Below are 14,336 nucleotides of genomic sequence, written 5' to 3' on the forward strand. Positions count from 1 at the left end.
TGACTGATATTTCAGGCCTTTGTCTGTTTGTTTCCTGTTAGATCTTATTTTTTGATATGATCTCTCTTTCTCATTAGAGAAAAGGAGATGTTTTATCTTTGTTAGAAATCAGGAATCATTTTAACTCACATTATCATTCTCTGGTTGTAAACCAGGCAATACCATCAACGAAGAAGATTGTTACATGTTGTGTGTGTGTGTGCACTGGCATGTTTATTATGCAAGAGAGACTCAATTCACAAGTCAGAGGTTAATAATCTTAGCCTCATTAGGATCTAAACAGAATATTTAACCCAGCAGACAACTGAATTTGTCACACAAATTACTTAGACTACAACCCATTCCAAGAACTGAAATCAGAACAGGGAGAAGTGGTATCAGAATCTGGGAAGGCCAGAGATAAAGGTGGAGGGGAAAAAGCTGAAAGGCCCAAAGCAAGCATCATTTTCATCTGGGTGGGGTGAAAGTTCAGGGAAGGATTTTACCTGAATGCCACAGTTGAGGAGGAAGGTCAGTTGCAGCTTTAGGTGATTCAACAGCTTGGAGAAACTAGTCAGTTTAAGAAATGATCAGGCATTAAAGCTGAGGTTTAAGATAAAGAAAATGCTGCCTAGTTGAGATCCAACTGGTTGAACTCAGGTTTATGGAAAAGAGAGATAATGGTTATGGATGCTTCAGGACAAGGTCTGGAAACAAATTCCTTGGAGCAGGGCAGCTGGCAGTGGGCATTGATTGCTTTTGATCTCTCTGTCTTTAGCAGAGCGGTGTGGCTAATTTTAGGTCATGTGCCTGATGACAGTGCAAGGGAGCATACAAGGGGTAATTGGGAGATAAAACTCTAGTGAAGTTGTTATTAGGGGCACTCACAGTGTATCCTGGAGAAAAATATCATGGAATGTTTCATTAGCTGCTTTCTTAGATTAGAGAAAACCCATTTCCAGAGCGTCGTTCCTCCTGCCGCTTAGGTTACCTGGGCACCAATTCCCCTGTCTTAGAGATAGTCAGCTCTCTGAGGCCAGGGATGCTGGCGTGAATTGGTTTCTTCCCAGCATTTAGCACAGTGCCTGAAACATAATAGTCTCTCTCTTTATGTTAAATAAATACAATTCTCAAGACTTGACATCAACTCTGGAATAGTGGAGTGGGTATGCTGCAGAAATGATCCTGAGAAAAAAGAAGGTACCGAGATGTTAAAATCCAGCTTGTTGACAGGATGCTTGGGATTATGCAGTGCTGCTATTTCTGTTTTTCACTTTTGGCAGGTATTCATTATTTCACTGATAGGAGACATCAAGTTCCAGCATTTCAATCCTGTACTTGAAACCTATATTTACAAGCACTTCAGTGCCACTTTGGCATACGTGTAAGTATGATCTGAGGGAACTGCGTGTTGCTGGATCTTTGGATTTGTACTCTTAGGGCTGGATTGCTGAGAAACGAAAGGGACCTATATTCAGTGCATGTGTCTGTTAAAGCAGAACTCCATTCTAAGCTTCCTCGTGGAAAAAGGGAACCATGTAAGTATTCTAACTCTGGAAAGGAGGTCAAGATCAGAGCCTTCCTTCTGGATAAGGTGAAATCTCCTTAAGAATCCAGAATAGGTCAGGCATGGTTGTTCATGCCTGCAATCCCAGCACTTGGTAGGGCTAAGGTGGGAGGATTGCTTGAGGCCAAAAATTCAAGACCAGCCTAAGCAGCATAACGAGAACCTGTCTTTACAAAAAATTAAAAAGTTAGCCAGGTGTGGTGGTGCACACCTGTAGTCCTAGCTACTCCAGAGGCTTAGGTGGGGGGATTGCTTAAGCCCAGAGAGGTCAAGGCTGCAGTGAGCTGTGATCATGCCATTGCACTCCAGCCTGAGCAACAGAGCAAGACCCTGTATCTAAAAAAAAACAAGAGCAAAATCAATGACAAATGACCCATCTCAGGATCTTAGAGGTCAGATGTCAGTGGGATCAGCATGGGGGCATCAAAGAGATCAAACCATGAATTAAACATGACAAAGTTTGATAGAAGAAAAGATCATACCCTCAACCCATGCCACAAATGCTTTATAACATGTATTACTTCCAAGATATGAGAAGATTTCATTTTCCCATCTTTTGCGTAAGAGGCAGTGGTCTCTACCTTTTCCATAGTGCAATCTTCCTTCTGTCATTGGTTAATGGACCCCTGATTAAGGAAAGCAACTAATGTCCAGTCTGCATTCCTCTCCAGAGCGCTCAGCTCACCATGGTATTGTATCTTCTTGCCACACCAACCTCATTGCCTTCCAGTTATTGTGCAGAATGTGATAAACAGTGAAAGGAATGTAGCTGGCTTGGTAAATGATGTTCTTAGGTATTGGCTTGGGCCAGATCCTGTAGATTGCTGCCCACTGACCTGTCAGTGAGCGCACCAGTGACAGTGCCCTTTCCACCTGCAAGCCTCACATCCAAGTGGGCAGTAGCTACAAATGAGAAAATCCTCACCGAGCCAAATGCAGCACTCCAGTGGTTGTAATCTGGGCTTACTTTGCAAGTCTTGATCAATTCTATATGTTTCCTTTTTAAAAAATAGTGATTCTAGGAAAGCTCAAAGATTCCCAGAAGGAAAGTTTAAGACTAAAATATCAGTGCCCTCCGAAGTCTAAGGTATAGCACAAAATGAAGACCATTCCTAGCCCAAAAACTCTAGAAAGTCATAAAGAGCAACCTAAAACCGAAGGACAATTTTATCTGTTGAATGCTTAGAACCATGAATGTTCTGGAGAGTTAGATTGAGTTCCTCTTCCTTCACTCCATGAAATTTCCATCTGACTCCATATTGATGGATCTCAAAGGGTTTGGGCAGAATAAAAGGGATCTGATTTATTTTAAGTCAACTCCTTTAGACAGACATAATCCCTCCCTTAAGGGAGCATCTGAAGATGTCAGGATTGCATATGAGAGATAAAAATCTCCTAGTGATTTGGGTCACTTAAACCATTTCATTTCATAACCTTCCTGTTTAATTCCACAAAAGGAAAGGAAGCTTCTAATATTTCTCAACGGAAGAGTAGTTCCAAATGTAGATGGCAGATAAGGAAACTTAATTGGAAAAGTGTCAGTTTTCCTGTTCAGGGCATATTCTAATTCTAGAAGAAATAGTTAGTTATGACTTCTCCTTCCAGTATGCCAAGTTCCCCTCTTAGATAGCTTACCCAAGCCTCAGAGTACCCTGTTGCTCATTGGATAAATTTTTCTTTCTCATCCTTCTAAGGAAACTCTCCAAGGTACTGAATTTCTACGTGGCTAATGCAGATGACTCCAGCAAGACAGAAATGCTTTTTGCTGCGTTGAAAGCCTTGAAGTACTTGTTTAGATTCATCATCCAATCTCGAGTGCTCTACTTGAGGTAATGTTAACTGCAGTTAAGATGTTTAGGTTATCAGCTGTCACTCTGTGTAGTTTTTCCCTCACTCCCCACGCTGGTGTTCAGCTCTGTGAGCAGTTAGTTCTTAGAATTGCCTTATTTCAGAACTGCAGGGCTGAAGATGGAGGTGGACTATGTTTCTGTTGGAGAAGATTCATTAGACATTTATGTAGATCAGCAAAATTCTGGGGCAGTAATAACCTCGAGACTTGGAGAAGCAGGTTCCTATGGCAAGATTGTACCTAATACAGCAGATGACTTTGTGAATGTTTTTTGTGCAAATCTAGGATCATGATCTGCTGTCACTCGCAGAAGAAGCAGTCTTCTCAGGGGAGGTATTTGCTGAGATGAGTGTTTCCTTGTTGACAATGTGCTTAGCTACCTGGGCAACTAAACACTAGAAATAGGATCATTCCCTCTTTGGATTTCTAGCATAACATTTCCATCCAAAATAGAAGAAACCACAGAAGAGCAAATAGCTTTGCAGGGAGCACCCACGACCCCAGTGACTTTCCTGCCCATCAGAAATAGCTGTATTTCCAAACTGTTAAAAAGTTTGTTTCTAAGGCAGTAAGAAATTTGTAGATTTGAGCATATGTATGTTTAAAAGAAACTTTGTTTATAAGTGAGTGTTAAACAATGAGAACACATGGACACAGGGAGGGGACCATCACACACTGGGGTCTGTCGGGGGGGTGGGGGCTAGGGGAGGGATAGTGGGGATGGGGAGATTGGGGAGGGATAACATTAGAAGAAATACCTAATGTAGATGACTGGGGATGGATGCAGCAAATCACCATGGCACGTGTATTCTTATGTAAACCTGCATGTTTTGAACATGTACCCCAGAACTTAAAATATAATTTAAAAAAAGGTTTGTAGATTTTAGCATTATGTATTTTTAAAAGAAACTTGGTTTATTGAAAAAATAAAATTAAAGACAAAAACCTAGAAAAAAGTTTACATATAGTATAGATGAAAGGTTAATAGCTTTTCTCAGTTAAAGCTTTTATAAGTCAATAAAAGAATGATACATAGCCATAATAGAAAACAAAAACAGGTAATTTACAAAAGCAAAATTTAATGGTTAATAAATTAAAAAAAATTTTCATTCTCACTGTCAAAAGAATTTTGATATACACACATGCACACACACAACATCTTTTACCTATACATTTGAAAAAGATTAAAAATCTTTGTCCTTTGATGAGATTGGGCAAAAATTGGCCCTGTATTTGAATTCTGATTCTAATGGAGATATAAATTCTTTAGAGTAGAAATGGACAGTAAGAATAAAAAGCAAAACAGAAATATTTTTTCATCTTTGATATTGTCCTGCCAAATATCTTTTTTTTAAAAAGAAAATTACTGGGCCGGGTGTGGTGGCTCACGCCTGTAATCCCAGCACTTTGGGAGGCCGAGGCGGGTGGATCACGAGGTCAAGAGATCGAGACCATCCTGGTCAACACGGTGAAACCCCGTCTCTACTAAAAATACAAAAAATTAGCTGGGCATGGCGGCGCGTGCCTGTAATCCCAGCTACTCAGGAGGCTGAGGCAGGAGAATTACTTGAACTCAGGAGGCGGAGGTTGTGGTGAGCCGAGATCGCGCCATTGCGCTCCAGCCTGGGTAACAAGAGCGAAACTCCGTCTCAAAAAAAAAAAAAAGAAAATTACTTTTTTTTATTGTACTTTAGGTTCTGGGGTACATGTGCAGATCATGCAGGGTTGTTGCATAGGTACATACATGGCAAGGTAGTTTGCTGCCTTCTTCCCCCCATCATCTATATCTGGCATTTCTCCCACATTATCCCTCCCCAGCCCCGCTGTTCTTCCCGCAGCCCGCTCCCCAACTGACTCCAGTGTGTGATGCTCCCCTCCCTGTGTCCATGTGTTCTCATTGTTCAACACCCACCTTTGAGTGAGAACATGTGGTGTTTGATTTTCTGTTCTTGTGTCAGTTTGCTGAGAATGACGATTTCCAGATTCATCCATGTTCCCACAAAGGACACAAACTCATCGTTTTTTATGGCTGCATAGTATTCCATGGTGTATATGTGCCATATTTTCTTTGTCCAGTCTATCATTGATGAGCATTTGGGTTGGTTCCAGGTCTTTGCTGTTGTTAACAGTGCTGCAGTGAACATACATGTGCATGTGTCTTTATAACAGAATGATTTATAATCCTTTGGGTATATACCCAGTAATGGGATTGCTGGGTCAAATGGAATTTCTATTTCTAGGTCCTTGAGAAATCGCCACACTGTCTTCCACAATGGTTGAACTAATTTACACTCCCACCAACTGTGTAAGAGTGTTCCTATTTCTCCACATCCTCTCCAGCATCTGTTGTCTCCAGATTTTTTGATGATCACCATTCTAACTGGCGTGAGATGGTATCTCATTGTGGTTTTGATTTTGCATTTCTCTAATGACCGGGTGATGATTAGCATTTTTTCATGTGGTTGTTGGCCTCATATATGTCTTCTTTTGAGAGTGTCTATTCATATCCTTCATCCACTTTTGAATGGGTTTGTTTGTTTGTTTCTTGTGAATCTGTTTTAGTTCTTTGTAGATTCTGGATATTAGCCGTTTGTCAGATGGGTAGATTGCAAAAATTTTTGCCCATTCTGTTGGTTGCCGGTTCACTCTAATGGTTGTTTCTTTTGCTGTGCAGAAGCTCTTAAGTTTAATTAGATCCCATTTGTTGCCATTTATTTTGGTGTTTTAGTCATGAAGTCCTTGCCTGTGCCTATGTCCTGAATGCTTTTGCCTAAGTTTCCTTCTAGGGTTTTTATGGTGTTAGGTCTTATGTTTGAATCTTTAGTCCATCTTGAATTAATTTTAGTGTAAGGTGTCGTGTCAGGAAGGGGTCCAGTTTCTACTTTCGGCACATTGCTAGCCAGTTTTCCCAATACCATTTATTAAACAGGGAATCCTTTCCCCATTGCTTGTTTTTGTCAGGTTTGTCAAAGATCAGGTGGTTGTAGACGGAAAATTTTTAAGGAAAAAGAAAAAGTGTCACATTTGTCTAATAATACCACATCTAGAAATTTATCTAATGGAAAAAACATCTATCAGGTATGACAATAATGAACATGAAAGTATGTACAGTCATTTCAAACCTATAGTATATTAATGAGGAAAGATCACCATGATAGATTTTTTTTTTTTTTTTGAGTTGAAGTCTCGCTCTGTCGCCCAGGTTGGAGTCCAGTTGCATGATCTCGGTTAAGTGCAACCTCCACCTCCCAGGTTCAGGCGATTCTCCTGCCTCAGCCTCCCAAGTAGCTGGGACTACAGGCATACACCACCACGCCTGGCTAATTTTTTGTACTTTTAGTAGAGGCAGGGTTTCACCGTGTTAGCCAGGATGCTCTCGATCTCCTGACCTCGTAATTTGCCTCCCTCAGCCTCCCAAAGTGTTGGGATTACAGGCGTGGGCCACCTTGCTTGGCCCAATAGATTCTTAAATGATAAAGGTATTAAGCATGAGTACAGTATGATCTTCCTTTTAAAATCATATTGATTTGAAATATGTATAGTGAAGAAGACTGGGTAGATCACATGCTAAAGTGTTTTTTTGTTGTTGTCTCTTTAGAGTTTTTTAGGGTTTTTTGTTTTTGTTTTTGAGACAGGGTCTGGCTTGTTGCCCAGGCGAGAGTGCAGTGACACAATCTCAGCTTGCCTTACTCTGCTTTCCAGGCTCAAGCTAGCCTCCCATCTCAGACCCCCAAGTAGCTGGGACCACAAGGGCATGCCACTATGCCCAGCTAATTTTTATATTTTTTGTAGAGACAGGGTCTCACTGTGTTACCCAGTCTGGTCTCAAACTCCTGGGCTCAAGGGATCTGCCCATCTCAGCCTCCCAAAGTGCTTGAATTACAGGTGTGAGCTACCGTGCTTGGTCTGAAATATCAATAATACTAAAACTTCAGGTGACAGAGTTGTAATTTATTTTTTCATTCTTTATGTTTGTATTTTTTTGGCATTTTATATTTATTATTATATTTTTATTTGTATTTTTTCTATCCTTTTTGAATTTTTAAATGAATATTTACCTTTCTAATTGTTTTTAAAAAATGTTTAATGACTTAAAAACCCAGCTGGCTGAATGGCTATTCCTCTTTCCCAGGTGGAAGCGAGCATTGTTTTCCCCACACATAATTTATGCACAGTCTCTGTATTTGCTTTCTTTTCAGAAGATCTTCTTTTAAAGTTTGTTCGTTATGTTTAGTCATAGTACATTTCCATATATTCAGAAATGGTTGGGGCATGGAGTGTTCTATCAAGGGAACATTCTCTTACCCAAAAGTTTGTTTGTAGAGTAAACCCTGATGTCCAAAAATCAGCATCACCTTTAAACCACAGAAAGAAAACCTGAATGTGAAATTAAAGTGTATTTGCTTATGGTTGGCTCACTAGTTCATTTCCTCTTTGTTTGTCGAAGCACATCAGGGTCCTCATTCTAGATACCAGATAGGACAGTAAAGGATGGTAAGTGTGGAAAATGAAAGATTAGGGCAACAGAGGACCCATGAAATTGTCTGGGATAGAGTTGCCTTATTGCACCTTGTCCGAGACAGGTTGCGTATGGTTACTTTCTCCTTATGTGTGATTAAAGAAGAACCTGAGCTGAGGAAGAGACTGGCAATGTGCGTCCTCCAGTTGCTTAGACTGAATGGTCTCTTCAGTGCACTGGCCCTGTCCGGCGGCTGCGGTGGAATGTCACCTGGTCCCTAGTCCCCCTGTTACCTTCATCAGAGCTTAAATCTCTCTTATGAGCCCATTGCCTGGCTGGAGTTCACCTCAATCAGCAAAACACCAAGAGGAAATTGTAAAGTGCCCATAATAGGATATTAAGAAGCTTGATCTTAATTCCTCAGTTCCCTATCATTAGTAGTTAAAAAAAAAATTAAGTCACATACATAGAGTGTCAAGTATTCTGCATTGGTGCAGGGCCCTTGCAGCAGATGTGACCAGGCTCCCACTGTGATGACGTGTGTGGGTCCCATGGGGTTCAGGGAGGCAAGGAGTAAAGAGATCACCTCCTAAATGAGGGCAGTGTTGGGGTGGTGGAGCCAACAGAGAAGGCTGCCCGAGCTGAGCTGGGTGGAGAAGGAGGTGGTGTGTGTCATGTCAGCTGAGACTGAAAGATGAAGAAGCGGCCTCCAGGGATGTCAAGTTAGGGTTAGTGAGAGCAGGACCTGCCCCAGGCTGGGACCTATGGGGTACCATGTGTGCATGTGTGAGAACTAACGAGAATCCAGTGTCAGGAGAGAAGGCGGGAGTGGCCAGCAAATAATAAATGATGTGGGGCCTTGTAGGCCATAGTGAGGAGCTTGGATTTTATTCCAAGTGCAGTGGGAAGCCACTGGGGGACAACTAGAGAAGTAATAAAATCTGGCTTATATTTTAAATGATCATCTCCTCTCCCACATGGAAAATGGATTATCAAAGTCTAAAAGTAGAAGCCAGTGACCACTTTAAGAGGCCATTGTGGTTCAAGTATGAGATACTGCAGCTCCATCTCAGAGGCAGATGGAGAGAGAATGGACTGACTCGAGCTTAGAGGATTTTTTGTTGGATTTAATGGCGCAATAAGAGAAAGGGAAGAAGCATAAATAACATCTTGGTTTGAGGTGGATGGTGATACCATTTGCTGACACTTGGAAAACTAAGCTCAGCAGGAAAATCAAGCGAGTTCTGTTGTAGATGTGTTAATTTTGAGATACTCTGGGGACTAAACTGCAAATAAAGTTCTTTTCTAGTTCTGCAACATGGATGAATTGAGAATTACCAGTAACCCTCTGATTGATTAACTATCTCAGTGAGGTACATAGTCTTTGGGTACCATATATGGTATAGGTGAATGGAGGAAACTAATTTAAATATTCATGTGTGTGTTTGAGTGTGTGAATGAAATTCTGAATTCAAGCTATCCTATTCTTGACCAGTTGGTGGTGAAATTGCCAACCATTATCTGTGCATATGCACTATCATTTGGGACTAATGTATATTTTGGCAAGTGCCCAAATATCTCTTGATTTCTATTTATGAGGAAGAACCCACTTTTGAGTTGATGGACAGATCTTTTGAAGACAAGTAGAATACTTTAATTAAGGCAAGCATGTATCAGTAAAGACTAAGGGGTCTTATGTCCTGGAAGGCCCTTGTGGTAGAGCAAGCCAGCATCAGCATGGGCAGTTTGGTGGCCAGAATGGAGCAAATGGTTTTGTAGGCTGGGTTGAGATCAGAACCTTCCTGGGTTGAGCAGCTTCTCTAACCCATTGCTTGAAACTTCAGATGCCTGGGTCTTGATTAGGTGAGTCAAAATAATGAGGGTGAGACAAAGAAGGAGAAGTGAAGGAGGCAACAAACCTATTTTAAAATTTCTTTTAACAATGGAAAGTCCAACTGCTCTTCTCTTTTTTCCTGCTAAGATTTTATGGCCAGAGCGAAGATGGAGATGAGTTTAATGATTCAATCCGCCATTTATTTCTTTCTTTCAATACGCTGATGGACAGGCCTCTGGAGGAAGCCGTCAAGATCAAGGTCAGCCTGGTGTCAGTATGGGTAACTCTTCTTAGGCTGTGATGAGGATGTTTTGGGACCACTTAAAATCAGCCATCATGCAGGAGAAACAAAATGAATCATGGTTCATGGATAGCTTATGGATTTTAGTATGACTTATAGAAAGTAAAGGGAAAAAAACCCATTTTAACTTCTACAGACACTGGTATTTTCAAATGTCAGTTTTCCAAAGACAGGCTACCCAGTTAGACATCCCTTGAAAGACCATTGTGAACCCTGCTTAACTCCATGATTTCAGCAAACTGATCCCGTTGCTACTACAGGTGACAATCTTCTATTTTTTGTTCCTCATTTTACCAAGAAGTGCAAAGTCACCATCTTTATCTCATCAATTTTTTAAAAATATGAAATACATCCCTCAGGACTCAAACATGAACTTTACTATTAATATTTATTTTTTGTTCTTTATGGCCATGTTGTAAGAGAGACTTCAAGAATTTAATGACTTCCTTAGAGAAATGAACTCCAAGTGGACAGAGCCTGTTGGCAGTGGGAACCAGAAAGCTGCACCCCCTTGCATCTTCAGGAAAAGCATTTTAGGAGATCATGCAGAGCAATGCCAGCTTTCCTTTTTATTGCAAGGGTATCTGTGTCCAGTTCCCTGTTTAATTTCCAAGCACAGCCTTTTCTTCCTGGGATCAAGCAGTAAATACTGTATTTGTCTTGCATGGCAACTCAATTGCCTTCGGTGTTTTTCTTACAGGGGGCAGCTTTGAAGTACCTTCCTAGCATAATTAATGACGTCAAACTTGTATTTGATCCTGTTGAACTCAGGTAAATAGCAAAACAAAATTCTGTTCCTTAACTCTAACTGAGAAACAACTCCCCTGCTTGGCTGGAGCCAGGCTGCTACGTGGCTTTTATTTTTCTAAGAAGTGTTAACTGAATACCTTTTGTGCTCAGTTCTATGGAAGATACAAAAGAACATACAAAACCTGCTCGCAGAGAGGTTTGCACTTTCTCTGGGAAAACAAGACATGCAGACATAAAATTAACTACAAAAGATAGTGCATAATGACATACTTCCAACCCTATCCCTAAGGATCCCAGCAGTGCAAACTCAGACTTCAATTGACATGCGAGTGGAGTTAGCCAAGAAAGCCATTTTCACAAAGGCGGGTCTGGAATGCAACGATGGACATGGTGTTCTTTGGCAGTTTAAATACTCAGCTCTAAGGCAGAGCCCTCCAGTAAGTGAGGATAAAGTCTCCCTTGCTGCCATGTCATAAACTCTCAGGTCATTTTGTAGTTTTCCAGGTAAATCTCTCCATGCCCAAATCTCAGAGTAGAGGAGAAAAATGTATAATGATGCCTTCAACTTGGCAGAATGAAGACACGAGTAACCCTGAGATTTCTCTTCCAGCGTGCTCTTCTGCAAATTCATTCAAAGCATTCCTGACAACCAGCTGGTTCGACAGAAACTTAACTGCATGACCAAGATAGTAGAGAGCACTCTTTTTCGACAGTCAGGTAAGTCTCCTTCAAAAATTGCTCTGTGAGGTTGCAGTGAGCCAAGATTGCACCACTGCACTCCAGCCTGGGTGACAGAGCAAGACTCCATCTCAGAAAAACAAAAACAAACTGCTGCATGCTGAGCTGCCAGCCCCGTTTCTGCAGCTAACACCTGAATTTTTTTTTTTTTAAGACGGAGTCTCACTCTGTCTCCCAGGCTGGAGTGCAGTGGTGCCATGTTGGCTTACGGTAATCTCTACCTTCCAGGTATAAGTGATTCTCTGCCTCAGCCTCCTGAGTAGCTGGTATTACAGGCATGCAACACCATACCCAGCTAATACATGTATATATTTTTTGTAATTTTAGTAGAGATGACATTTCATCATGTTGACCAGGCTGGCCTCAAACTCCCAACCTCAAATGATGTGCCCGACTCAGCCTCCCAAAGTACTGAGATTACAGGCATGAGCCACTGTGTCCAGTCAGCACTTGGCTTTTCTCTTTTTAAAATGTCATTAATATTTTGCCAGTTGTTTGTTGGTATGGAAGGACCTCCAAGGAGAGCGGTTTTGAGGAGAAACTCAAGCCAGCTCAGTGTTTCCAACAGTTCCTAAAAGAGCAAAATCATGTGTTCTTTAATCTTTAATTAGAACAATCTGCAAATGGTTCATTAATTAGAGAATTTTGTCTTTAAAATAGGAACATCAGGAAGCAACAAGGAAGTAGGAAAAAGATGATCCTTTTTAAAGAAATTCTTCTTCTTTCGCCTATACTTATTGCATGACCTTAAAAACCAGGGGACAGGGAAGCGGCAATGTGCTAGATCCCACAGGAGAGCTGTTGACGTGCATGCCTTCTCAACTCCACATTCAGTGATTCCACTTTTGTAACTGGAAATTGACCATGGTGGAAGTATTTACACCAGGGAAATTGACAAACATATAAAGCAAGCCTTTTCTTTTCTTTTTTTGACGTGGAGTCTCTCTCGGTCACCCAGGCTGAAGTGGAGTGGTGCAATCTTGGCTCACTGCAGCCTCTGCCTCGTAGGTTCAAGTGATTCTCCTATCTAAGCCTCCCAAGTAGCTGGGACTACAGGCATGTGCCACCATGCCTGGCTAATTTTTTTTTGTAATTTTGATAGAGACAGGATTTCACCATGTTGGCCAGCTAGTTTCAAACTCCTGACCTCAGGTGATTCACCTGCCTTGGCGCCTTCAAAGTGCTGGCATTATAGGCATAAGCCACTATGCCTGTTCAAGCCTTTTCTTTGTGGTGGGGGTAGGCTGGCAGAAGCCAGATTACTAGTATATTACTGGGAAAGGAGTGGGGCATGGAGGGAAAACCCTTACACTGATAAAATACTTTTCATTTTGTAAGTAGAGTCTAGCAAATAGCCACCAAGTGTTTCTGCCCCAAAGCTATATAAGGCGGAGGTCCAGCACCTGAGCCTTCCCCATAAACTCAAGACTTGTTAGAGTAGGGCAGCTGTAGAGGCTTCTTTTGGAGCTTACTTGATCAGGGGTTCCCAGAGGGTGACCTCATGTTATGTGTGCATATTTCCTGGGGATCTAAAGACCAGCAGGACGCCTCAACATTGAACAAGTTGAGTGGATCATTGGTAGGAGAGCCTTCCTGGCCTTGTCCCTGGCAAGTTATGTAACTGGACAAATAAGTGACCTTCTGTAAGTCTCAACTTCCAGCTCTGTGGAAGGAAGGACTTGAACTAGATCATATCAGTAGCCTCTTTGGGTTCTGATATTTTCTGACTCTATAAATTTGTGCTTAGAAATTGCAAATGTTTCTAAGACACAATTGGAGGTAGAGGTCATGACTGCCAAAAGCTAGTGAATGCTCTTTGCTTTTTGGGTTTTTTGTTTTCTTTTTTTGAGTTAGAGTTTCGCTCTTGTTGCCCAGGCTAGAGTGCAGTGCAGTGGCGCGATCTCAGCTCACTGCAAGCTCTGCCTCCTGGGTTCAAGCGATTCTCCAGCCTCAGCCTCCTGAGTAGCTGGGATTACAGGCCCATGCCACCATGGCCAGCTAATTTTTGTATTTTTAGTAGAGACGGAGTTTCACCATGTTGATCAGGCTAGTCTCAAACCCCTAACCTTGTGATCCACCCGCCTTGGCCTCCCAAAGTGCTGGGATTACAGGTGTGAGCCACCACACCTGACCTGTGAATGCTCTTAAGTAGAAAACATTTATTTCTAAAGTAAGTTATTACTAAACATTTTAATATACTTTGATACCTTTTGCTTCTAAGGATACAGAAAAGGTAATTGAGATGGTAGATAAGGTGTTTGAGCAAGCACGCACTAGATAGTTCTGATTAGAATGTGATCACTTTAACAGTCACTTCTGTAGCATTCAGAGTACCTGAACTCATTATAAAATGTGTTACAATAGCAAAGCTCTTAAAAGACATAATAGATCATACCTTACTTTCTGAAATCTGCAGGCCTGCACAGACATGAGCAGAATCCCATTGAAATGTACTAGGGAAGCTCAGTATTTGTAGGAACTTCTTTTAGTAATTTTTTTCCATTAGGTGAAAAAAATTTTAGAAAAAAAAAATCTGTGACTTGCTTGATTTTATTTGTTTCAGAAGGCCTCACTGTCATGTATTAGGTTGGCATTTTTAAAAGCTAGAGAAATTGTTAAATAATTTACACATTTTGCTAAGTTGGCACCTTTACCTGGGGGAGGCGTCATTTTCTTAGTTTGTATAATCCAGTTGCAAAGGTGAAGTTCTTTTTTTTTTTTTTAATTCACTCATCTGCACACTGAACAAGGGTAAAGTTCCACATGCCACCACGCCTGGGTAATTTATTTTATAATTTTAGTAGAGACAAGGTTTCTGGTATTTCCGGGTGGCCTGGAGGGGCTGCATCGCTGCAGGAC

General features: G+C 41.3%; 1 protein-coding gene across 2 annotated transcripts in view; it reads left to right on the plus strand.

Annotated features, from left to right (window-relative positions):
• Nucleotides 1-14,336, plus strand: part of DOCK5 (dedicator of cytokinesis 5) — a 219,379-nt gene that overhangs the window by 143,047 nt on the left and 61,996 nt on the right. For both annotated transcript variants that reach the window (XM_064368698.1, XM_064368699.1), the window contains exons 21-25: nucleotides 1,263-1,363; nucleotides 3,241-3,375; nucleotides 9,836-9,947; nucleotides 10,690-10,760; nucleotides 11,350-11,456. In XM_064368698.1, the coding sequence (XP_064224768.1) occupies nucleotides 1,263-1,363; nucleotides 3,241-3,375; nucleotides 9,836-9,947; nucleotides 10,690-10,760; nucleotides 11,350-11,456 (526 nt within the window). The remainder of the gene's footprint in view (nucleotides 1-1,262; nucleotides 1,364-3,240; nucleotides 3,376-9,835; nucleotides 9,948-10,689; nucleotides 10,761-11,349; nucleotides 11,457-14,336) is intronic.

The sequence above is a fragment of the Aotus nancymaae genome, unplaced genomic scaffold (assembly GCF_030222135.1).
Source record: "Aotus nancymaae isolate 86718 unplaced genomic scaffold, 86718_ANA_hifiasm-v0.15.2.pri h1tg000079l, whole genome shotgun sequence".
Lineage (NCBI taxonomy): Eukaryota > Metazoa > Chordata > Mammalia > Primates > Aotidae > Aotus > Aotus nancymaae.